The 26,500-nt window shown below is 44.6% G+C and overlaps 2 protein-coding genes across 2 annotated transcripts in view; both read right to left on the bottom strand.

Moving 5' to 3' along the window:
* LOC139394623 (receptor-type tyrosine-protein phosphatase beta-like) overlaps positions 1–13,011 on the bottom strand; it is a 115,909-nt gene extending 102,898 nt beyond the window's left edge. The window contains exons 1-3 of the mRNA XM_071142724.1: positions 12,031–13,011; positions 11,492–11,774; positions 1,529–1,786 (exon numbers count right to left, since the gene is read on the bottom strand). Of these exons, the coding sequence (XP_070998825.1) occupies positions 1,529–1,786; positions 11,492–11,774; positions 12,031–12,108 (619 nt within the window). The 5' untranslated portion in view covers positions 12,109–13,011. The remainder of the gene's footprint in view (positions 1–1,528; positions 1,787–11,491; positions 11,775–12,030) is intronic.
* A 6,430-nt stretch (positions 13,012–19,441) lies between these two features.
* Positions 19,442–25,837, bottom strand: LOC139394624 (receptor-type tyrosine-protein phosphatase R-like; the record flags this gene model as incomplete). The annotated part of the gene is made up of 3 exons (XM_071142725.1): positions 19,442–20,133; positions 23,214–23,485; positions 25,727–25,837. Coding segments are annotated over 3 exons (477 nt in total), but the record flags the coding sequence as incomplete, so codon positions are not given.
* Positions 25,838–26,500: the final 663 nt, after the last annotated feature.

Here is a 26,500-nt window from a genome sequence, read left to right as displayed (position 1 = left end):
GACTCTGTTGGGAAAGAAAGCAGGCTTGGTTGGGTAGGGACTCTGTTGGGAAAGACAGCAGGCTTGGTTGGGTAGGGACTCTGTTGGGAAAGAAAGCAGGCTTGGTTGGGTAGGGACTCTGTTGGGAAAGACAGCAGGCTTGGTTGGGTAGGGACTCTGTTGGGAAAGACAGCAGGCTTGGTTGGGTAGGGACTCTGTTGGGAAAGAAAGCAGGCTTGGTTGGGTAGGGACTCTGTTGGGAAAGACAGCAGGCTTGGTTGGGTAGGGACTCTGTTGGGAAAGACAGCAGTCTTGGTTGGGTAGGGACTCTGTTGGGAAAGAAAGCAGGCTTGGTTGGGTAGGGACTCTGTTGGGAAAGACAGCAGGCTTGGTTGGGTAGGGACTCTGTTGGGAAAGAAAGCAGGCTTGGTTGGGTAGGGACTCTGTTGGGAAAGAAAGCAGGCTTGGTTGGGTAGGGACTCTGTTGGGAAAGAAAACAGGCTTGGTTGGGTAGGGACTCTGTTGGGAAAGACAGCAGGCTTGGTTGGGTAGGGACTCTGTTGGGAAAGAAAGCAGGCTTGGTTGGGTAGGGACTCTGTTGGGAAAGAAAGCAGGCTTGGTTGGGTAGGGACTCTGTTGGGAAAGAAAGCAGGCTTGGTTGGGTAGGGACTCTGTTGGGAAAGAAAGCAGGCTTGGTTGGGTAGGGACTCTGTTGGGAAAGAAAGCAGGCTTGGTTGGGTAGGGACTCTGTTGGGAAAGAAAGCAGGCTTGGGCCCTGTGTCCATACCAGGCCCTAACACTCAGTCTTTCCCATACACTCAGAACCACATGATGCAGGGAGCAGAGGAGAGTTTGGCATCTCCCATATACTCCACAGGATGTAGGGAGCAGAGGAGAGGTTGGCATCTACCCATATACTCACTATCCCATTATTCGTGTGGGCTGATGACTATGTGAGAAGCTCAAGGCTTAAAATAAATAGCTGATCACCGAAGCGCTTTCCTGGAATTTGGTGCAGTATGACTTTAATAGTTACAATTACATTTTTATTTCTAAATATAGTGATGATCCTAACTTACAAATATGTTTTATTTATTTATTTCACCTTTATTTAACCAGGTAGGCTAGTTGAGAACAAGTTCTCATTTACAACTGCGACCTGGCCAAGATAAAGCATAGCAGTGTGAACAGACAACAACAGAGTTACACATGGAGTAAACAATAAACAAGTCAATAACACAGTAGGAAAAAAAAGAGAGTCTATATACATTGTGTGCAAAAGGCATGAGGAGGTAGGCGAATAATTACAATTTAGCAGATTAACACTGGAGTGATAAATGATCAGATGGTCATGTGCAGGTAGAGATACTGGTGTGCAAAAGAGCAGAAAAGTAAATAAATAAAAACAGTATGGGGATGAGGTAAGTAAATTGGGTGGGCTATTTACCGATGGCCTATGTACAATAGATGTTACATCGCTATTACAGATGCTGACGTCATCTAAGCAGAGTCCATTCCAATGAATCCCATATCATGACTGAATCCTTACCCGTCTGTATTTGTCTTGAGGTGGTACTCTGGCGTCCCCCTGCCTCCGTCACCATGGTGATGTTATACACGCGCCCTGGCACCAGGTCGGTGACAGTGTAGTCTTTAGCGGTGCTCTCCAGAGTCAGGTTCCTCACCACACCCACTCGGTCGGTGAGCAGTAGCCTGAAGCGCTCAGTCCTCCCTGGGCCAGGCTGCCAGGAAACTCCCAGGCTGTCTGATGTCCCAGACACCTGTAGGCCACTGACTGTCGATGGACCTGAGCGATAGAATGGGCTGTCAGTGACTGAAACAAGATACCATACATCAAGCTAAGATTAAACAAAAGTCAAGTTGGCAATTCACTTATAAAGCACAGGTACATATTTTGATATTCAAGCAAACAATTTTTTCAACTAAACTCAGCAAAAAAAGAAATGTCCTCTCACTGTCAACTGCGTTTATTTTCAGTAAACTTAACATGTGTAAATATGTGTATGAACATAACAAGATTCAACAACTGAGACATAAACTGAACAAGTTAAACAGACTTGTGACTAGCAGAAAGTGAATAATGTGAATAATGTCCCTGAACAAAGGGGGGGGGGGGGGGGGGATCAAAATCAAAAGTAACAGTCAGTATCTGGTGTGGCCACCAGCTGCATTAAGTACTGCAGTGCATCTCCTCCTCATGGACTGCACCAGATTTGCCCGTTCTTGCTGTGAGATGTTACCCCACTCTTCCACCAAGGCACCTGCAAGTTCCCGGACATTTCTGGGGGGAATGGCCCTAGCCCTCACCCTCTGATTCAACAGGACCCCATAACAGGACCCAGACGTGCTCAATGGGATTGAGATCCGGGCTCTTCGCTGGCCATGGCAGAACACCGACATTCCTGTCTTGCAGGAAATCACGCTCAGAACGAGCACTATGGCTGGTGGCAATGTCATGCTGGAGGGTCATGTCAGGATGAGCCTGCAGGAAGGGTACCACATGAGGGAGGAGGATGTCTTCCCTGTAACGCACAGCGTTGAGATTGCCTGCAATGACAACAAGCTCAGTCCAATGATCCTGTGACACACTGCCCCAGATCATGACGGACCCTCCAACTCCAAATCAATCCCGCTCCAGAGTACAGGCCTCGGTGTAATGCTCATTCCTTCGACGATAAACGCGAATCCGACCATCACCCCTGGTGAGACAAAACCGCGACTCATCAGAGAAGAGCACTTTCTGCCAGTCCTGTCTGGTCCAGCGACGGTGGGTTTATGACCATAGGTGACAGGTGATGTTGCAGGTGATGTCTGGTGAGGACCTGCCTTACAACAGGCCTACAAGCCCTCAGTACAGCCTCTTTCAGCCGATTGCGGACAGTCTGAGCACTGACGGAGGGATTGTGCATTCCTGGTGTAACTTGGGCAGTTGTTGTTGACATCCTGTACCTGTCCCACAGGTGTGATGTTCGGATGTACTGATCCTGTGCAGGTGTTGTTACATGTGGTCTGCCACTGCGAGGACGATCAGCTGTCCGTCCTGTCTCCCTGCAGCGCTGTCTTAGGTGTCTCACAGTACGGACATTGCAGTTTATTGCCCTGGCCACATCCGCAGTCCTCATGCCTCCTTGCAGCATGCCTAAGGCATGTTCACGCAGATGAGCAGGGACCCTGGGCATCTTTCTTTTCGTGTTTTTCAGAGTCAGTAGAAAGGCCTATTTAGTGTCCTAAGTTTTCATAACTGTGACCTTAATTGCCTACCGTCTGTAAGCTGTTAGTGTCTTAACGACCGTTCCACAGGTGCATGTTCATTAATTGTTTATGGTTCATTGAACAAGCATGGGAAACAGTGTTTAAACCCTTTACAACGAAGATCTGTGAAGTTATTTGGATTCTTACAAATTATCTTTGAAAGACAGGATCTTGAAAAAGGGACGTTCATATTGCCAAATCTGATCCAAAAGCAGTCACAATGTCAGGGCGGTATCACTGTCATAACAATGGCTACATAACAGACAAGTTAGATGGCCAAAATAATAACTGTTAGACAACATCATCGCCAGAGGAGTGGTGCAGAACTACACAGAGAACTATGTAGTAGGTCAGGGGAATGACTGGTCAGGGGAATGACTGGTCAGGGGAATGACAGGTCAGGGGAATGACCAGTCAGGGGAATGACAGGTCAGGGGAATGACAGGTCAGGGGAATGACAGGTCAGGGGAATGACAGGACAGGGGAATGACAGGTCAGGGGAATGACAGGTCAGGGGAATGACAGGACAGGGGAATGACAGGTCAGGGGAATGACAGGTCAGGGGAATGACAGGTCAGGGGAATGACAGGTCAGGGGAATGACAGGTCAGGGGAATGACAGGACAGGGGAATGACAGGTCAGGGGAATGACAGGTCAGGGGAATGACAGGCCAGGGGAATGACTGGTCAGGGGAATGACTGGTCAGGGGAATGACAGCAGGCAGATCTTCACAGAAAGTAGACAGAGCTGCAGGTCTTTACTCTCTGAGAGGAATAACTGGGACTGTTACACTATGTCTCATCAGAGGTGTGGTGGTAAATTAAACTACACAGAGACTGATGACATTACTGTTACACCGTGTTTCATCAGTCAAAGGTTTTGTGCCAGGACAGAACAGAACAACACAGCACTTCATAGAACTATGACCAGAACAGACCAGTAGAGACACTCTGAGAACAGACCAGTAGAGAGACTCTGAGAACAGACCAGTAGAGAGACTCTGAGAACAGACCAGTAGAGAGACTGAGACTCTGAGAACAGACCAGTAGAGAGACTGAGACTCTGAGAACAGACCAGTAGAGAGACTCTGAGAACAGACCAGTAGAGAGACTGAGACTCTGAGAACAGACCAGTAGAGAGACTGAGACTCTGAGAACAGACCAGTAGAGAGACTCTGAGAACAGACCAGTAGAGAGAGACTGAGAACAGACCAGTAAAGAGACTCTGAGAACAGACCAGTAGAGAGACTCTGAGAACAGACCAGTAGAGAGACTGAGACTCTGAGAACAGACCAGTAGAGAGACTCTGAGAACAGACCAGTAGAGAGACTCTGAGAACAGACCAGTAGAGAGACTGAGACTCTGAGAACAGACCAGTAGAGAGACTGAGACTCTGAGAACAGACCAGTAGAGAGACTCTGAGAACAGACCAGTAGAGAGACTGAGACTCTGAGAACAGACCAGTAGAGAGACTGAGACTCTGAGAACAGACCAGTAGAGAGACTCTGAGAACAGACCAGTAGAGAGAGACTGAGAACAGACCAGTAAAGAGACTCTGAGAACAGACCAGTAGAGAGACTCTGAGAACAGACCAGTAGAGAGACTGAGAACAGACCAGTAGAGAGACTCTGAGAACAGACCAGTAGAGAGACTGAGAACAGACCAGTAGAGAGACTGAGACTCTGAGAACAGACCAGTAGAGAGACTCTGAGAACAGACCAGTAGAGAGACTCTGAGAACAGACCAGTAGAGAGACTCTGAGAACAGACCAGTAGAGAGACTGAGACTCTGAGAACAGACCAGTAGAGAGACTCTGAGAACAGACCAGTAGAGAGACTCTGAGAACAGACCAGTAGAGAGACTCTGAGAACAGACCAGTAGAGAGACTGAGAACAGACCAGTAGAGAGACTCTGAGAACAGACCAGTAGAGAGACTCTGAGAACAGACCAGTAGAGAGGCTCTGAGAACAGACCAGTAGAGAGACTCTGAGAACAGACCAGTAGAGAGACTCTGAGAACAGACCAGTAGGGAGATTCTGAGAACAGACCAGTAGAGAGGTGCGTGGTGGAGATGGCGGAAGCAGATAGGATTGTTTCATGGCTGTTTAAAAGTTCTCTGGCCACAGCTTCAGCCCCGGTCAGACCCCGAGCCCCCGCTAGCCCGCTGGGAGGGGATGATGGGAAGCGAGAGAGGAGAAAAAGGGGACCTTTTAGATGGGTGGGGAGGGGGGCAGGAGGCGAGCCCTGACTCCCTATTCCAGGCAGGCAGGCGCCCATTTGGGTGGGTAACAGTGGTGCGTTAACGAGCCTCTCCTGTGGTGGTACTGACAGAATAGAACAATGACATTCCGGAATGCCAGAATGTCATTGTATTTGGTAGGACGTATTAACATGGCATAGAGCAACCCCCCTTTTGTGATCTGATTTCACAGACAATGAAACTAGACGTGTTAATGTCTACAGTCACATTGGAGCGACAAGGATGCATTCTTTAATTTCTTCTAATTAGTTGTAATGTTAGTATGACACCTCTAGCCATGGATGAGCTAAATGCCACTGTGTTATCTCAACGTTCTATGTGTTAGAATAGCTCTAGATAAGAAGTGATAGTCCAGCTGATGGAGGGCATTGTGGCCAGAAAGGGCCGGAGTTTAGTATGAGGTACAACGCATTCAGAAAGTATCCAGACCGCTTGACTTTTTCTAAATGATTTGGTTGACAGGTTTTCACAAAATGTCTGCAAATTTATTTTAAGAAAACAAAGGAAATTATCAAATTTACATACGTTTTCAGACCCTTTACTCAGTACTTTGTCGAAGCACGGTTGACAGCGATTACAGCCTCGACTCTTCTTGGGTAGGACGCTACAAGTTTTGCACATCTGTGTTTGAGGAGGTTTCTCCCATTCTTCTCTGCAAATCCTCCCAAGCTCTGTCAGGTTGGATGGGGAGGTTCTCCCATTCTTCTCTGCAAATCCTCCCAAGCTCTGTCAGGTTGGATGGGGAGGTTCTCCCATTCTTCTCTGCAAATCCTCCAAGCTCTGTCAGGTTGGATGGGGAGGTTCTCCCATTCTTCTCTGCAAATCCTCCCAAGCTGTGTCAGGTTGGATGGGGAGTGTCGCTGCACAGCTATTTTCAGGTCTCTCCAGAGATGTTCAATCAGGTTCAAGTCTGGGCTCTGGCTGGGCCACTCAAGGACATTCAGAGACTTGTCCCGAAGCCACTACTGCGTTGTCTTGGCTGTGTGCTTGGGGTCATTGTCCTGTTGGAAGGTGAACCTTCGCCCCAGTCTGAGTTCCTGAGTGCTTTGGAGCAGGTTTTCATCAAGGATCTCTCTGTACTTTGCTCCATTCATCTTTTCCTTGACCCTGACTAGTCTCCTAGTCTCTGCCGCTGAAAATCATCCCCACATCATGATGCTGCCAACACCATTATTCACCATAGGGATGGTAACAGGTTCCCTCCAGACGTGACGCTTGGCGTTCAAGCCAAGAAGTTCAAACTTGGTTTCATCAGACCAGAAGATCTTGTATCTCATTCCTTTTGGTGCCTGTTGGCAAACTCCAAGCCGGCTGTCATGTGCCTTTTAGTGAGGAGTGGCTTCCTTCTGGCAACTGTAGCATAAAGGCCTGATTGGTGGAGTGCTGCAGAGATGGTTGTCCTTCTGGAAGGTTCTCCCATCTCCACAGAGGAACTCGGGAGCTCTGTCAGAGGGACATCGGGTTCTTGGTCACCTCCCTGACCAAGGGCCTTCTCCCCCGATTGGTCAGTTTGGCCAGGGACCAGCTCTAGGAAGAGTCTAGGTGGTTCCATAGGTCTTCCATTTCAGAATGATGGAGACCACTGTGTTCTTGAGGACCTTCAATACTGCATAAATATTTTGGTACCCTGCCACAGATCGGTGCCTCGACACAATCCTGTCTCGGAAGTCTACAGACACTTCCTTTGACCTCATGGCTTGGTTTTTGCTCTGACATGCACTGACAACTGTGGGACCTTATATAGACAGATGTGTGCCTTTCCAAATCATGTCCAATCATTTGAATTTACCACAGGTGGACTCCAATCAAGTTGTAAAAACATCTGAAGGATGATCATGGAAACAGGATGCACCTGAGCTCAATTTCGAGTCTCATAGCAAAGGGTCTGAATACTTAGGTAAATAAGGTATTTCTGTTTTTTATATTTAATACATTTGCAAAAAATATCTAAAAACCTGTTTTCACTTTGTCATTATGGGGTATTGTGATATCATTATGGGGTATTGTGATGTCATTATGGGGTATTGTGATGTCATTATGGGGTATTGTGACGTCATTATGGGCTATTGCGATGTCATTATGGGGTATTGTGATGTCATTATGGGGTATTGTGGCATCATTATGGGGTATTGTGATGTGATTATGGGGTATTGTGATGTCATTATGGGGCATGTTGATGTCATTATGGGGTATTGCGATGTCATTATAGAGTATTGTGATGTCATTATGGGGTATTGTGTGTAGATTGATTTTTTTTTTTTTTAATTGATTTTAGAAAAAGGCTGTAATGTAACAAAATGTGGAAAAAGTCAAGGGGTCTGAATACTTCCCGAAATCACTGTATGACTAGAGTCTGTTAAATGTCTCAGTGTGATGTATGACCAGACTAGAGTCTGTTAAAGGTCTCAGTGTGATGTACGACCAGACTAGAGTCTGTTAAAGGTCTCAGTGTGATGTATGACCAGACTAGAGTCTGTTAAAGGTCTCAGTGTGATGTATGACCAGACTAGAGTCTGTTAAAGGTCTCAGTGTGATGTATGACCAGACTAGAGTCTGTTAAAGGGGACAGTGTGATGTATGACCAGACTAGAGTCTGTTAAAGGGGACAGTGTGATGTACGACCAGACTAGTGTCTGTTAAAGGGGACAGTGTGATGTACGACCAGACTAGAGTCTGTTAAAGGGGACAGTGTGATGTACGACCAGACTAGAGTCTGTTAAAGGTCTCAGTGTGATGTACGACCAGACTAGAGTCTGTTAAAGGGGACAGTGTGATGTACGACCAGACTAGAGTCTGTTAAAGGGGACAGTGTGATGTATGATCAGACTAGAGTCTGTTAAAGGGGACAGTGTGATGTACGACCAGACTAGAGTCTGTTAAAGGGGACAGTGTGATGTACGACCAGACTAGAGTGTGTTAAAGGTCTCAGTGTGATGTATGACTAGATTAGAGTCTGTTAAATGTCTCAGTGTGATGTATGACCAGACTAGAGTCTGTTAAAGGTCTCAGTGTGATGTACGACCAGACTAGAGTCTGTTAAAGGGGACAGTGTGATGTACGACCAGACTAGAGTCTGTTAAAGGTCTCAGTGTGATGTATGACCAGACTAGAGTCTGTTAAAGGGGACAGTGTGATGTACGACCAGACTAGAGTCTGTTAAAGGTCTCAGTGTGATGTACGACCAGACTAGAGTCTGTTAAAGGGGACATAGCATGCTGAGAAGGTCAAGAGCAGTGCCATTCACCCTAATCCGCCCAGGCCCTGTGAACCAAACATAGTGTCCTGCCCTCCACTCCCACACCCCACCCACAGGACTCCCTGTATCCGTTAGTACAAAGGGACAATGGAGTCAGGAAATGGCTGGGGTGAGAGAGAGAGAGAGAGAGAGAGAGAGAGAGAGACAGAGAGAGAGACAGGGAGAGAGAGAGAGAGAGAGAGAGAGAGAGAGAGAGAGAGAGAGAGAGAGAGAGAGAGAGAGAGAGAGAGAGAGAGAGAGAGAGAGAGAGAGAGAGAGGGGGGGGGCGATAGAGAGAGTCTGGAAATATACACTTAAGGTCAGATACTTCTGTTCTGGGTCCCTGCCAAGTGTATGTTCACTTATACAGATGTAGGATCTTCATTTGAGCCAGTTTGCTACAGCAGGAAAATAATCCTACAGCGACAGGAAATGTGAATTATTATGTGGATTATAATTAATGGACATTTATATACGGGTTGATACGTTTAAAAAACAACAACATTACGTTAGGGCAAATCAAGTATGACATTTCAAAGGGGAAATTGCAAACTTTAGAATACTTTTAAAAACTAAAATACTCTACAAGTTTGCATTTCCTGTTGTGCAGTTCTCAGCAACAAAAGAGGGATCAATTTAAGATCCTACATCTGTAGAGCCATGTGAGGACATACGCTTGCAGACATGTGCAGGCAAACACACATACACCCACAAGAAAACACACACATGCACAAAAAACACACACACACACACACACACACACACACACACACACACACACACACACACACACACACACACACACACACACACACACACACACACACACACACACACACACACACACACACACACACACACACACACACACACACACACACACAGTTACTGGTTTATCACTCTCTCTCAGCAGGGTTTCAGTTCCTGTGGTCATATAAGTGAAGCCGAGGGAAAACCACATGAAATGTAACAGAAAGACTGTATGATGTGACGACAGGCAGCAGAGAGCTCTCTCCCTCCTAGGACACAAGTGGAAAGACTGTATGATGTGACGCCAGGCAGCAGAGAGCTCTCTCCCTCCTAGGACACAAGTGGAAAGACTGTATGATGTGACGACAGGCAGCAGAGAGCTCTCTCCCTCCTAGGACACAAGTGGAAAGACTGTATGATGTGATGACAGGCAGCAGAGAGCTCTCTGCCTCCTAGGACACAAGTGGAAAGACTGTATGATGTGACGACAGGCAGCAGAGAGCTCTCTCCCTCCTAGGACACAAGTGGAAAGACTGTATGATGTGACGCCAGGCAGCAGAGAGCTCTCTGTCTCCTAGGACACAAGTGGAAAGACTGTATGATGTGACGACAGGCAGCAGAGAGCTCTCTGCCTCCTAGGACACAAGTGGAAAGACTGTATGATGTGACGACAGGCAGCAGAGAGCTCTCTGTCTCCTAGGACACAAGTGAAAAGACTGTATGATGTGACGACAGGCAGCAGAGAGCTCTCTGCCTCCTAGGACACAAGTGGAAAGACTGTATGATGTGACGACAGGCAGCAGAGAGCTCTCTCCCTCCTAGGACACAAGTGGAAAGACTGTATGATGTGACGACAGGCAGCAGAGAGCTCTCTGTCTCCTAGGACACAAGTGGAAAGACTGTATGATGTGACGCCAGGCAGCAGAGAGCTCTCTCCCTCCTAGGTCACAAGTGGAAAGACTGTATGATGTGACGACAGGCAGCAGAGAGCTCTCTCCCTCCTAGGACACAAGTGGAAAGACTGTATGATGTGACGACAGGCAGCAGAGAGCTCTCTGCCTCCTAGGACACAAGTGGAAAGACTGTATGATGTGACGACAGGCAGCAGAGAGCTCTCTCCCTCCTAGGACACAAGTGGAAAGACTGTATGATGTGACGCCAGGCAGCAGAGAGCTCTCTGTCTCCTAGGACACAAGTGGAAAGACTGTATGATGTGACGCCAGGCAGCAGAGAGCTATCTGCCTCCTAGGACACAAGTGGAAAGACTGTATGATGTGACGCCAGGCAGCAGAGAGCTCTCTGTCTCCTAGGACACAAGTGGAAAGACTGTATGATGTGACGCCAGGCAGCAGAGAGCTCTCTGTCTCCTAGGACACAAGTGGAAAGACTGTATGATGTGACGCCAGGCAGCAGAGAGCTCTCTGTCTCCTAGGACACAAGTGGAAAGACTGTATGATGTGACGCCAGGCAGCAGAGAGCTCTCTGTCTCCTAGGACACAAGTGGAAAGACTGTATGATGTGACGCCACGCAGCAGAGAGCTCTCTGTCTCCTAGGACACAAGTGGAAAGACTGTATGATGTGACGACAGGCAGCAGAGAGCTCTCTGTCTCCTAGGACACAAGTGGAAAGACTGTATGATGTGACGACAGGCAGCAGAGAGCTCTCTCCCTCCTAAGTGAAAAGCCTGCTGCAACAGATAGTAGAATAGGTACCCACACTACATATCCAAGAGTAGAGGAAACGTGGTAACCATAACAACACATTCAGAGAAGCTAATGACACGTGGATTTAAGACATTATAAATGCATTACTCCCATAATAAATATCAATGAGAAAGAGCGACTATGAAACACTGATCAAACTATACATCATTTGCCGTACACAAATCATATTATTAGATTGATTTGAAATATACAAATCAAGGAGAAAAAAACAACAACAAATCTATAATCTCATTTCCCCAATATATAATCCCCAACAGAAACCCAACTCACTGGTCTGCAGGGTGACATTGGCCCGTTGTTCATCTGTCGTGGACATGATTTGCAGGGTGTACGATGTTCCGGGTTCTAAACTGACTACCTGGCATTGAAACGTATCGTTTTCCTTCGGTTCCTCCACACAGTGTGTTACTACAGAGCTACTGTCCACAGATAACACAGTGAAGTGACACTGCTGTCCCTCCGTAGTCAGTCTCAACGTTATAGATTCCAGACCGCTGTCGGCCTCGGTCACGTTTACGCTGCATTTCTGCTCCTTGGCGACGGCGGCTACACACTGAAAAGATACGATGTAAATGTGTCAAAAATAACATTGTATATAGTGTGGGTAAAAGCTTTGTTGAGACCAAATGTTTTGGTGAAACTCAAAACACAATAGTATCATACAAACAGCTGCTTCTGTCTCTCTCTAACCTACAGAAACGATTCCTAACATAAATGAACAGAAATAAACTTTTGAAACTTTTTGACGAGACTTCCATCAAGTGGTTCATTGGATGTGATGGATAGAATGAGAGTTTTTCCAGACTTACCAAGAGAATCCCTGATGCCACACAAAGTGTTAAAAAAAAAACGTTACATTTCAGCATTTCGATTGTTGATTTATACATTATTCACGTCCCCAAAAATTTAAATCCAAAAGAGCATAATCCAAAACCATACTCCAAAAAATATATACGGCAATCAGTAGAACTGCCTCATCCACTTGAGTACAGCTAAATCAGTAGAACTGCCTCATCCACTTGAGTACAGCTAAATCAGTAGAACTGCCTCATCCACTTGAGTACAGCTAAATCAGTAGAACTGCCTCATCCACTTGAGTACAGCTAAATCAGTAGAACTGCCTCATCCACTTGAGTACAGCTAAATCAGTAGAACTGCCTCATCCACTTGAGTACAGCTAAATCAGTAGAACTGCCTCATCCACTTGAGTACAGCTAAATCAGTAGAACTGCCTCATCCACTTGAGTACAGCTAAATCAGTAGAACTGCCTCATCCACTTGAGTACAACTAAATCAGTAGAACTGCCTCATCCACTTGAGTACAGCTAAATCAGTAGAACTGCCTCATCCACTTGAGTAAAGCTAAAGTCCTGTGAAGCCTTGCAGTTGCAATGTTCCAAAATCACCCAGAATAGTTTTTCTTCTTCAGATAATTCAGTAGTAAGGAACTCCTAGTAGACGTTGTGTGAAGACAACTGATCACTGTTTCACGTCGGACACTTCCATCCAGTTCCACCTCCTCCAAACAGTGAGATACTTGAGTCCTTACAGGATATCCTCAACCAGTAGAATGTTTGTATGACTCCAGCTCCAAGCTTCCACAGCGTTCAACCAGACCCCCCTTAGACTACGATATAGAACTTTGGTGGGTATGAGTCAAATAGTGCGCAGTTGATACTTCATTCTCTATAAGTAAAATTTCAATAAAAAACTTTTTTTTATTTTTTTTTATAGATGTGTTTTAAAATATGTGTCTCTAAACTTTCCCCCTTGGAGAGAGAGAGGGCATCAAAAGTCTTTGTTCTCCAGAACTACTTTTAGGTAGTCCACTCCTTTTTTCCCCTTCCTGTATGCTCTCTCTCTCTCTCTCTCTCGCTGTCTCTTGCTGTCTCTCTCTCTCTCTCTCTCGCTGTCTCTCTCTCGCTGTCTCTCTCTCTCTCTCTCTCTCTCTCTCTCTCTCTCTCTCTCTCTCGCTGTCTCTCTCTCTCTCTCTCTCGCTGTCTCTCTCTCTCTCTCTCTCGCTGTCTCTTGCTGTCTCTCTCTCTCGCTGTCTCTCTCTCTCTCTCTCTCTCTCTCTCGCTGTCTCTCTCTCGCTGTCTCTCTCGCTGTCTCTCTCTCTCTCTCTCTCGCTGTCCCCTACTCTCTCTCTCTCTCTCTCTCACTCTCTCTCTCTCTCTCTCTCGATGAAACCAACACTTTCAGTAAACCTCAGAGCTCGAAATGTATTTTCAATTCTAGTTTGTTTTCAATTTCCGGCAACTGAGCATAGTCTGTTGGGTATGACAACAACATCAAACCTCAACAACTACAGTTTCCGTTTGACATTTTCACAGATCTATAGTGCAGTCTGGAGCCCTGAAATACTGTAGTCATCTGCCATGTTTCAGAGGCTGTGCCTTTTGACTGTGTTGCAACATTTCACTTTACAACATTTCACTTGTCAACATTACAATTTTTTAAAATGCTGAAGTGAGGCAAGGATGAAATTAAAAACAGATCCGTGTGTGATCGTTCGAAACAGTTTCTCTTTATTGGCAGTAGGGACTATAAAGTCAACGTCTTACAGTAGGTACAGTATCAGCAGTTTCATTAGGTACAGTATCAGCAGTTTCATTAGGTACAGTATCAGCAGTTTCATTAGGTACAGTATCATTTTCTGTTTAGGTACAGGGCAGTTTAGTGGCATCTTCAAGCCGCTAACTGTCTAGTCAAGGTAGTACAACTCTCAACGTAGTACTCTCTAGGTAGTACAACTCTCAACTTAGTATTCTCAAGGTAGTACAACTCTCAACGTAGTATTCTCAAGGTAGTACAACTCTCAACGTAGTACTCTCAAGGTAGTACAACTTTCGACGCAGTACTCTCAAGGTAGTACAATGTAGCACTCTCAAGGTAGTACAACTCTCAACGCAGTACTCTCAAGGTAGTACAACTCTCAACGTAGTACTCTCAAGGTAGTACAACGTAGTACTCTCAAGGTAGTACAACTCTCAACGTAGTATTCTCAAGGTAGTACAATGTAGTACTCTCAAGGTTGTACAACTCTCAACGTAGCACTCTCAAGGTAGTACAACTCTCAACGTAGTATTCTCAAGGTAGTACAATGTAGTACTCTCAAGGTAGTATTACTCTCAACGTAGTACTCTCAAGGTAGTACAACTCTCAACGTAGTACTCTCAAGGTAGTACAACTCTCAACGTAGTACTCCCAACGTAGTACAACTCTGCACAACACAGGGTAGTAGAGTAACATCCAGGAATATTCCATGTACAGTACAGTAATACAGTCAACAGAACACTTCGGAGCTGTCTAAAGTTCATAGCATGGCTTCAGTACTAAACCCTCAGTAAACCACCAAAACAATTACTCAACACACTGTTTTAGTTTTAGCTAAGTTTTAGATTTTAGTTTTGGTCTGTTGTTTTTTTTTGAATAAACACTACAAGAGTTGGAATACAGATTAATGGCAACATATTTCCTCCGCACCAGCAAGTATTCAGTGAACAGATGTCCAGTCGTACAGTAGAAGACAAAACCCCCCTTTTCCCCTCAGTAGTAGGAACAACACAAACAGCTGTTTAAGGCCTGCACCTCCCCCTGTGCTGCCCTCCAAACATGTACATTTCATTATTAAAACATACATACAATATGTACAGCTTATATCAGATATATAAATAGTTACTACTGTGGTTATTATGGCGGACAAGGAGAGAACTAATCACAACATTCAAGTCCATTAGTAGTACATCAGGGAAGAACTCATAGGCCTGAGTCCTAAACGCCACCCTCTTCTCTAGATAGTTCACTACTTGTGATCAGAGCTCTATGGGCCTGGTCAAATGTAGTGCACTTTAAAGGCTCTAGGGTCCCATTTGGAACACAACCCTTTGTCCTCCTGGCTAATATGGCCATTAAGCCCACATAGTGGATAGATACAACTCTACTAACAGTAAACAATATGCATGGACAGTTAACGTTTTATGTATTCAAAAACCTTTCTTCTTTTTTAATCACAAATAATAATACAAAAATCATCCATAAGTACATACAAAAAGTGAAATGTTTCTCAATTCATTGTCACACAACAAACAGCCATCTGTATCCTCCTTGGTCGAACACTTGCACATTTTCAGCAGCAAGATAGATTCCTACGTGGTCCTTATAGATATGCCTGACCACAATATGTTTAATGGTCCTTATAGATATGCCTGACCACATTATGCTTAATGGTCCTTATAGATATGCCTGACCACAATATGTTTAATGGTCCTTATAGATATGCCTGTCCACATTATGTTTAATGGTCCTTATAGATATGCCTGACCACAATATGTTTAATGGTCCTTATAGATATGCCTGTCCACATTATGTTTAATAGTCCTTATAGATATGCCTGTCCACATTATGTTTAATGGTCCTTATAGATATGCCTGTCCACATTATGTTTAATGGTCCTTATAGATATGCCTGTCCACATTATATTTAATGGTCCTTATAGATATGCCTGTCCACATTATGTTAAATGGCCCTTATAGATGTAGTGTATATAAATTCCTCCATCATACATATTCATGACTTGCACCTCCATCACTCGGTCGTGTCATGCCATTGTTATGAACGTCGTCAAGCCGCCCTCTACCGGAGGCATTCTGGACGGAGGCTAACTACTATTTCGTCAAAATTACACTACAGTGCCTGGAAATACGATGACATTGTAAAAGTAGTCGAATATTTAGTAGGAAACAACTTAATGTCAGCATTATCATGCCTTCAAATTTACTTTAGACATGTCTAATGTTGTCATTAGCTTGTAAAGTTCGTCAAAAATAGCTAGCAATGCTAACGTTAGCTAGCTAAAATCCGTTGGCCTCCCCTCAATTTTAGCTAGCTAGTAAAAGTCAATCTGGAGACATTCAAAGTTTTCCTACAAATGATTTGCCTCATTTTGAATTTCATTGTATTTCCAATCCACTGTAATGCGCTTTTTGACGAAATCTTCATCAGCGCTCATTGACGACGCATTTAGCAAAATGCTCAGTCCAACATGAACGTTTAAAACAATATTGTGACCAAACTTGCAACCTATGAATATAATGTACACGAAGAGAAGCATAATGTAGATTATAGACCGTCCGGCTATTGATCACTAAAACCCGAGCCCGGAACACAAATATTACTCTGCTTCCCCGCTGTTTCAGTGAAATAGTGATATATTCAGTTTGATGTTCCAGGCTACTAAACTATTATAAATCATGATCTGTTTGGGCAAGCAGCTTTCAACGAGAACAACTTTGGCTGTTTGTGGGAATCGTCTTGTTGAATTAGAAACCCTGGTGGAGTTAAGGAAATGATCTCAAGGATGTCTTGTTTGAAGAGGAAGGAGCAGGGAGGGGTATTTGTTTTGTCTAGAGTCCACCCTGAATACTACTCTGCTTCACCAGTGAGACCATAGTGAAATGGAGCGCTGTTCAGGATGGATTCAAAGCTAGTAATTGTGCAACTCACTTCAGATTTTTTAGGAATTACCAGAAAAGTTTGAAGGGAGTCATGTCCAATCTACAGTTGAAGTCGGAAGTTTACATACACTTAGGATGTTGGAGTCATTAAAAGTCATTTTTCAACCACTCCACAAATTTCTTGTTAATAAACTATATTTTTGGCAAGTCGGTTAGGACATCTACTTTGTGCATGACACAAGTAATTTTTTTCCAACAATTGTTTACAGACAGATTATTTCACTTATAATTCACTGTATCACAATTCCAGTGAGTCAGAAGTTTACATACACTATGTTGACTGTGCCTTTAAACAGCTTGGAAAATTCCAGAAAATGATGTCATGGCTTTAGAAGCTTCTGATAGGCTAATTGACATCATGTGAGTCAATTGGAGGTGTACCTGTGGACGTATTTCAAGGCCTACCTTCAAACTCAGTGCCTCTTTGATTAACATCATGGGAAAATCTAAATAAATCAGCCAAGACCTCAGAAAAAATATGTAGACCTCCACAAGTCTGGTTCATCCTTGGGAGCAATTTCCAAACACCTGAAGATACCACGTTCATCTGTACAAACAATAGTATGCAAGTCTAAACACCATGGGACCATGCAGCCGTCATACCGCTCAGGAAGGACACACGTTCTGTCTCCTAGAGATGAATGTACTTTGGTGCGAAAAGTGAAAATCAATCCCAGAACAACAGCAAAGGACCTTGTGAAGATGCTGGAGGAAGCAGATACAAAAGTATCTATATCCACAGTAAAACGAGTCCTATATCAACATAACATGAAAGGCTGCTCAGCAAGGAAGAAGCCACTGCTCCAAAATCGCCATAAAAAAAGCCAGACTACAGTTTGCAACTGCACATTGGGACAAAGATCGTACTTTTTAGAGAAATGTCCTCTGGTGTGATGAAACAAAAATAGAACTGTTTGGCCATAACGACCATCGTTATGTTTGGAGGAAAAAGGGGGAGGCTTGCAAACCGAAGAACACCATCCCAACCGTGAAGCACGGGGGTGGCAGCATCATGTTGTGGGGGTGCTTTGCTGCAGGAGGGACTGGTGCACTTTACAAAATAGATGGCATCATGAGGTAGGAATATTATGTGGATATATTGAAGCAACATCTCAAGACATCAGTCCAGGAAGTTAAAGCTTGGTCGCAAATGGGTCTTCCAAATGGACAATGACCCCAAGCATACTTCCAAAGTTGTGGCAAAATGGCTTAAGGACAACAAAGTCAAGGTATTGGAGTGGCCATCACAAAGCCCTGACCTCAATCCTATAGACAATTTGTGGGCAGATTCTGAAAAAGCATGTGCGAGCAAGTAGGCTTACCTAGGTGTAACCTGACTCAGTTATACCAGCTCTGTAAGGAGGAATGGGCCAAAATTCACCCAACTTTTGTGGGCAGCTTGTGGAAGGCTACCCGAAACGTTTGACCCAAGGTAAACAATTTTAAGGCAATGCTACCAAATACTAATTGAGTGTCTGTAAACTTCTGACCCACTGGGAATGTGATGAAAGAAATAAAAGCTGACAGAAATAATTCTCTCTACTATTATTCTGACATTTCACATTATTAAAATAAAGTGCTAATCCTAACTGACCTAAAACAGGGAATTTTTACTGGGATTAAATGTCAGGAATGGTGAAAAAATGAGTTTAAATGTATCTGGCTAAGGTGTATGTAAACTTCTGACTTCAACTGTATGTATTCGGCATTTAGAAGCTACATTATATCAGAGTTTGAAATCAGGGTCAGATAATCCAGACAATTTTTTTTTATAAGTGTCTGATTGACGTTATCTTTATAATAATGGTTTGGTTCCAGAGATAAAGGGTGTGGGAATCATTCAGTCATACAGAGAAAACATCATGTCTAAATGTACCAAACCATCAAGAGTTTACTGTTACACATCAAAACATTATCTTAATATTGTATAAAACTAAAAATCATTATTATTACTATAATTTAATCTATATGATCAACAATTAAACATGACATGTCATTTAAACACAAACATTTTGGTAAAGAAAGTTGTCATATATCTGTGATGCTTAAAGGCCCAACGCAGCCGTTTTTATCTCAATTTCAATTAACTGCCTTATTCCAACATCATAGTATATGTATATATATAAAACACAGGGGGGGGGAAATCATGTTTTTGACTGCACTGGGCCTTTAACGGTCAACACAATATACCTGAGGATGGATGTGAAAGATAAGAAATGGAAAATAAATGATTTTCTGAAAAGAAAAAGGTGTTGTTATTAAAGATTGATTTACTGATGAAACGTCGTTTCAGAGCCAGGGTGGATCACACGGCACCTGATAACAGAGAGCTTTGGTATGGAACATTGGATCACACGGCGGCCATGACAGTTCTCTGTGAATACGGTAGATCTATAGGAGGGCCTATAGCAGGGGGCTGCCAAACTCAATTCCTGAAGGGCCGCGTGTCGGCTGGCTTTTTTATGTTTGTTATTTGCTTCCAATTCACTGTGTATAATGGCCATCCCCATGGTGTAAAGACCTTTTGATGTGTAGTGGCGTGCAGACAGGCCCAATCGTTCCCTCACCTTTCATACACTGATCTTTCAATGTGTGTTACTGAGAGAAAAGCCAACCTCCAATGGAATATAACAGTCTTCAGAATAATACCCTTTGTGTAACAGCACATAGTTAAAAATAAATAAAATAATCATAATTCAAAAATATCCTAGTAAAGTCACAAAGACAAGTGCTATTCATTTCAACAACGTACTTTTTGCTTTTTAATAGAAACACCATGGACGATTCAAGGACCACAGACTACCTACCCATCTACTGTAGCACATAGTAGTAAGAGGTCAGAGTGTAGGTATACTACAGAATCAATATCAGGCAATCTGATTGGACAGAGCTGCAGTATCAGAGAGTTTGATTGGACAGAGGCAGGTTGCTCACAACAACGTTTTCAGAAGCAGAGCTGCTCACGAATGACAGGAAGTAGTAGAAGAAGGAGAAGAGGAGGAGGAAGAGAAGAAAGGATACATTACATTCAGAGACAAAATCACCTGTCCATACCTCCATCTCTCTCTCTGTAAGGAGACTCAATCAATCAGCCAATAGCAGTCCAGGCTGTCCATACATGTCCACAAAGACAAAGCCCACAAGGACATCTACCATCCAATCGTCACGCAAACATCCACTTCCTCATTAGTCACATGACCTCACAGTCACCAGGTAAGATAGGTCCTTCCCGCCAGGGAGAAATTAAATTCCACTTCCTGGAAAAACCTGGCATGTTTTAACGAAAACTTCCTGGCCTCTGTTCATTGGCCGGTGTCGGCGGAGAGGCGTGTCTCGAAGAGGCTCAAGGCGTGGTGGACAAACTCGTACTGCTCCCCTGTCTGGATCAGACCTCCTCTGAAAAGGACACACAGAGACAAGGCAGCCATTAGAATCCCGGCTAAAATAGCAACATGGACAGTGGTAGCATGTTAGTAACATCCTGACTGACTGTCTGTCTGTTAGTAACATCCTGACTGACTGTCTGTCTGTTAGTAACATCCTGACTGACTGTCTGTCTGTTAGTAACATCCTGACTGACTGTCTGTTAGTAACATCCTGACTGACTGTCTGTTAGTAACATCCTGACTGACTGTCTGTTAGTAACATCCTGACTGACTGTCTGTTAGTAACATCCTGACTGACTGTCTGTTAGTAACATCCTGACTGACTGTCTGTTAGTAACATCCTGACTGACTGTCTGTTAGTAACATGCTGACTGTCTGTCTGTTAGTAACATCCTGACTGACTGTCTGTTAGTAACATCCTGACTGTCTGTTAGTAACATCCTGACTGACTGTCTGTTAGTAACATCCTGACTGACTGTCTGTTAGTAACATCCTGACTGACTGTCTGTTAGTAACATCCTGACTGACTGTCTGTTAGTAACATCCTGACTGACTGTCTGTTAGTAACATCCTGACTGACTGTCTGTTAGTAACATCCTGACTGACTGTCTGTTAGTAACATCCTGACTAATGAATCCATCTCATACTATCATTTCATTAAACTAAACCTTCCATCAGTTGTGGCCATGTTACTGTCTGTAATATAATGAATCCATCTCATACTATCATTTCATTAAACTAAACCTTCCATCAGTTGTGGCCATGCTACTGTCTGTAATATAATGAATCCATCTCATACTATCATTTCATTAAACTAAACCTTCCATCAGTTGTGGCCATGTTACTGTCTGTAATATAATGAATCCATCTCATACTATCATTTCATTAAACTAAACCTTCCATCAGTTGTGGCCATGCTACTGTCTGAAATATAATGAATCCATCTCATACTATCATTTCATTAAACTAAACCTTCCATCAGTTGTGGCCATGCTACTGTCTGTAATATAATGAATCCATCTCATACTGTGACTGAAGAACATCTCTTATTTTAGTGCTGCTGAACATTTAGAACATGAATTACCAATGTTCTGTCTCATAATACCTGAACAATTTAGGATTCTCTCCAGCTCATTTAATCCTGTGGTAATTAGTCACGATAAAAGGTCATTTAAACTCTTACTCAGTCATCTAAACGGTACAGTGGCAGTTTGCTTCAGTACATTCTGTTCAATGATTAACTAAAGCTCAACCATGGCAACATTATGAAGTCCTTGATACCCTGTTGAGCTGCAGGCTACTGCTTCATCCTAATGGATGAGTGCTTTATCCTGGAACAGACAGGCTGTGGGAGATATTTCAGCTTAAACCCTGTTCAGGCTCAGGGGATGAGTGTGTGTGTGTGTGTGTGTGTGTGTGTGTGTGTGCGTGCGTGCGTGCGTGCGTGCGTGTGTGTGTGTGTGTTTGAAAGAGATAGGAACATATTATCACGTTCTGTCCCTCTCTTGTAAAAAAAAAACAAAGTTTCTCATGAACAAGTTTCTTAGCATTATTTATGTCACACCCACCTACATCCCCCCTAACATCCATCCTGACTGTCCTCACCCACCTACATCCCCCCTAACATCCATCCTGACTGTCTGTCTGACTGTCCTCATCCACCTACATCCCCCCTAACATCCATCCTTACTGTCTGTCTGACTGTCCTCATCCAGCCACATCCATCCTGACTGTCTGTACTAAGCCAGCCACATCCATCCTGACTTTCTGTCTGACTGTCCTCACCCAGCCATGTCCATCCTGACTGTCTGTCTGACTGTCTGTCTGACTGTCCTCACCCAGCCACATCCATCCTGACTGTCTGTCTGACTGTCCTAACCCACCTGCATCCCCCCTAACATCCATCCTGACTGTCTGTCTGACTGTCCTAACCCACCTACATCCCCCCTAACATCCATCCTGACTGTCTGTCTGACTGTCCTCACCCAGCCACGTCCATCCTGACTGTCTGTCTGACTGTCCTCACCCAGCCACATCCATCCTGACTGTCTGTCTGACTGTCCTCACCCAGCCACATCCATCCTGACTGTCTACCTGACTGTCCTCACCCAGCCACATCCATCCTGACTGTCTGTCTGACTGTCCTCACCCAGCCACATCCATCCTGACTGTCTACCTGACTGTCCTCACCCAGCCACATCCATCCTGACTGTCTGTCTGACTGTCCTCACCCAGCCACATCCATCCTGACTGTCTGTCTGACTGTCCTAACCCACCTGCATCCCCCCTAACATCCATCCTGACTGTCTGTCTGACTGTCCTAACCCACCTACATCCCCCCTAACATCCATCCTGACTGTCTGTCTGACTGTCCTCACCCAGCCACGTCCATCCTGACTGTCTGTCTGACTGTCCTCACCCAGCCACATCCATCCTGACTGTCTACCTGACTGTCCTCACCCAGCCACATCCATCCTGACTGTCTGTCTGACTGTCCTCACCCAGCCACATCCATCCTGACTGTCTACCTGACTGTCCTCACCCAGCCACATCCACCCTCACTGTCTGTCTGACTGTCCTCACCCAGCCACATCCTTCCTGCCGGCCTGCGTGCCTACATGCCTGCCTGTAATCACTGATGGTCATTAGAGCAACACAAACACAGTAGCATACAAGCAGGAAATAGGAAATGACTTTATCTTCACCAGGTAACTCACCTGTCTGCTGTAAACAGACAGCTGTCTGGACCTATTCCACATACTGTCTAATACACCAGGTGTAGGTAACTCACCTGTCTGCTGTAAACAGACAGCTGTCTGGACCTATTCCACATACGGTCTAATACTCCAGGTGTAAGTAATTCACCTGTCTGCTGTAAACAGACAGCTGTCTGGACCTATTCCACATACTGTCTAATACTCCAGGTGTAAGTAACTCACCTGTCTGCTGTAAACAGACAGCTGTCTGGACCTATTCCACATACGGTCTAATACACCAGGTGTAGGTAACTCACCTGTCTGCTGTAAACATATTGTACTACATTGGACCTATTCCACATACGGTCTAATACACCAGGTGTAAGTAACTCACCTGTCCGCTCTGAGCTGACACACAATCCCCAGCACATCTACCACTCCCTCCAGCTCCAACTGACGACAGCCTATCGTCGTGGCGATGAAGCAGCCCGTTCGGCCAATCCCTGCGCTGCAGTGTACGATGACGGGTCCCTGCGATGGGGAGCCCGTCCTGTCCTCCTCCACGTCTCTCATCAGCTGGAGCAGGGGCTGGGCGCTATCTGGGGTCTTATGGTCCGGCCACGATGTGTACCAGTAGTGCTTCACCACACGACTCTGGGCCCCTTGCTGTGAAAGAGACAAAGACACACACAGAGTTTGAGTAAGATCAAGATTGTGGTTTCAGTCTAGTTTAAAGTAACTGTCCAGTGTTTACAGATTTCTATGAAATATAACCTATAATCAATGACAATGTGAGTGAAATAGTTTTTCTTCTCAACATTTTTTATAAATTATGTTATAAAGCACCTTTTCTGTGTTGGAATGGTGTGGGCGTACCCCAACAACAGAATGGTGTGGTCGTACCCCAACCACAGAATGGTGTGGTCGTACCCCAACAACAGAATGGTGTGGGCGTACCCCAACAACAGAATGGTGTGGTTGTACCCCAACAACAGAATCGTGTGGTCGTACCCCAACAACAGAATCGTGTGGTCGTACCCCAACAACAGAATGGTGTGGGCGTACCCCAACAACAGAATGGTGTGGGCGTACCCCAACAACAGAATGGTGTGGTCGTACCCCAACAACAGAATGGTGTGGGCGTACCCCAACAACAGAATGGTGTGGTCGTACCCCAACAACAGAATGGTGTGGTCGTACCCCAACAACAGAATGGTGTGGTCGTACCCCAACAACAGAATGGTGTGGTCGTACCCCAACAACAGAATGGTGTGGTCGTACCCCAACAACAGAATGGTGTGGTCGTACCCCAACAACAGAATGGTGTGGTTGTACCCCAACAACAGAATGGTGTGGTTGTACCCCAACAACAGAATGGTGTGGTTGTACCCCAACAACAGAATGGTGTGGTCGTACCCCAACAACAGAATGGTGTGGTCGTACCCCAACAACAGCATGGTGTGGTCGTACCCCAACAACAGAATGGTGTGGTTGTACCCCAACAACAGAATCGTGTGGGTGTACCCCAACAACAGAATGGTGTGGTCGTACCCCAACAACAGAATGGTGTGGCGCCCCCCCCCCCCCCCTTGGGTTGTGCCGTGGCGGAGGTCTTTGTGGGCTATACTCAGCCTTGTCTCAGGATGGTAAGTTGGTGGTTGAAGATATCCCTCTAGTGTTGTGGGGGCTGTGCTTTGGCAAAGTGGGTGGGGTTATATCCTTCCTGTTTGGCCCTGTCCGGGGGTGTCCTCGGATGGGGCCACAGTGTCTCCTGACCCCTCCTGTCTCAGCCTCCAGTATTTATGCTGCAGTAGTTTATGTGTCGGGGGGCTAGGGTCAGTTTGTTATATCTGGAGTACTTCTCCTGTCCTATTCGGTGTCCTGTGTGAATCTAAGTGTGCGTTCTCTAATTCTCTCCTTCTCTCTTTCTCTCTCTCGGAGGACCTGAGCCCTAGGACCATGCCCCAGGACTACCTGACATGATGACTCCTTGCTGTCCCCAGTCCACCTGGCTGTGCTGCTGCTCCAGTTTCAACTGACCTGAGCCATAGGACCATGCCCCAGGAATACCTGACATGATGACTCCTTGCTGTCCCCAGTCCACCTGACTGTGCTGCTGCTCCAGTTTCAACTATTCTGCCTTATTATAATTCGACCATGCTGGTCATTTATGAACATTTGAACATCTTGACCATGTTTTGTTATAATCTCCACCCGGCACAGCCAGAAGAGGACTGGCCACCCCACATAGCCTGGTTCCTCTCTAGGTTTCTTCCTAGGTTTTGGCCTTTCTAGGGAGTTTTTCCTAGCCACCGTGCTTCTACACCTGCATTGCTTGCTGTTTGGGGTTTTAGGCTGGGTTTCTGTACAGCACTTTGAGATATCAGCTGATGTACGAAGGGCTATATAAATAAATTTGATTTGATTTTGATTTGATTTGATTTGATTTGGTGTGGTTGTACCCCAACAACAGAATGGTGTGGTTGTACCCCAACAACAGAATGGTGTGGTTGTACCCCAACAACAGAATGGTGTGGTTGTACCCCAACAACAGAATCGTGTGGGTGTATACCGGTCATAAAAAATATTAATGCAAGTAGATCGCTGATTGGTCAGTTCATCCTCCTCAGGAGGATGACATCATGCTCTGAGAAAATAGCAAGCATTTTGGAAACGGTCTGTTTGAAATAAATGTTTCAGGTGGGGGTTTTTGAAGTGTTTTATTTTCTCCAAAGTTTGCTTTGGTCACACGTACGAGTAGGGCCTATAGGATGAGTCAACATTATTTGGGTATGAGTCAACAAAACTTTAACTTTTAAAAGTGTAGATTTCCAATGTATAGTAAATAGCTAGAAACCCACAGCGACCCAGTACGGTCAATGGGTTCCATCCCTAAGTGAAAAGTACCTTCAGGTTGAGGGTCCGACAGGTGTAGTTGTCACACTCTGTCACGTTGTTAATGAGCACCTCCACCTTGCCATAGATACCGCGCCTCTCTGGCCAGTACAGAACACATTTCTGGAACAGACAACATTATTAATCATTACGCATGTTATCGTATCACCAATCACTATTGATCCATTAAACCCTGTCAATGACACATGATAAATAGGATTATGTCATGTAATCCTGTCAAATTTACATGATAAACAGGATTATGTCATGTAATCCTGTCAAATTTACATGATAAACAGGATTATGTCATGTAATCCTGTCAAATTTACATGATAAACAGGATTATGTCATGTAATCCTGTCAAATTTACATGATAAACAGGATTATGTCATGTAATCCTGTCAAATTTACATGATAAACAGGATTATGTCATGTGATCCTGTCAAATTTACATGATAAACAGGATTATGTCATGTAATCCTGTCAATAACACATGATAAACAGGATTATGTCATGTAAATCCTGTCAAATTTACATGATAAACAGGATTATGTCATGTAATCCTGTCAAATTTACATGATAAACAGGATTATGTCATGTAATCCTGTCAAATTTACATGATAAACAGGATTATGTCATGTAATCCTGTCAAATTTACATGATAAACGGGATTATGTCATGTGATCCTGTCAAATTTACATGATAAACAGGATTATGTCATGTAAATCCTGTCAAATGTACATGATAAACAGGATTATGTCATGTAAATCCTGTCAAATTTACATG

The sequence above is a fragment of the Oncorhynchus clarkii genome, unplaced genomic scaffold (assembly GCF_045791955.1).
Source record: "Oncorhynchus clarkii lewisi isolate Uvic-CL-2024 unplaced genomic scaffold, UVic_Ocla_1.0 unplaced_contig_797_pilon_pilon, whole genome shotgun sequence".
NCBI classification, from domain to species: domain Eukaryota; kingdom Metazoa; phylum Chordata; class Actinopteri; order Salmoniformes; family Salmonidae; genus Oncorhynchus; species Oncorhynchus clarkii.
The sequence above is the reverse complement of the archived record's forward strand: the minus strand, read 5'-3'. Positions and strand labels throughout refer to the sequence as shown.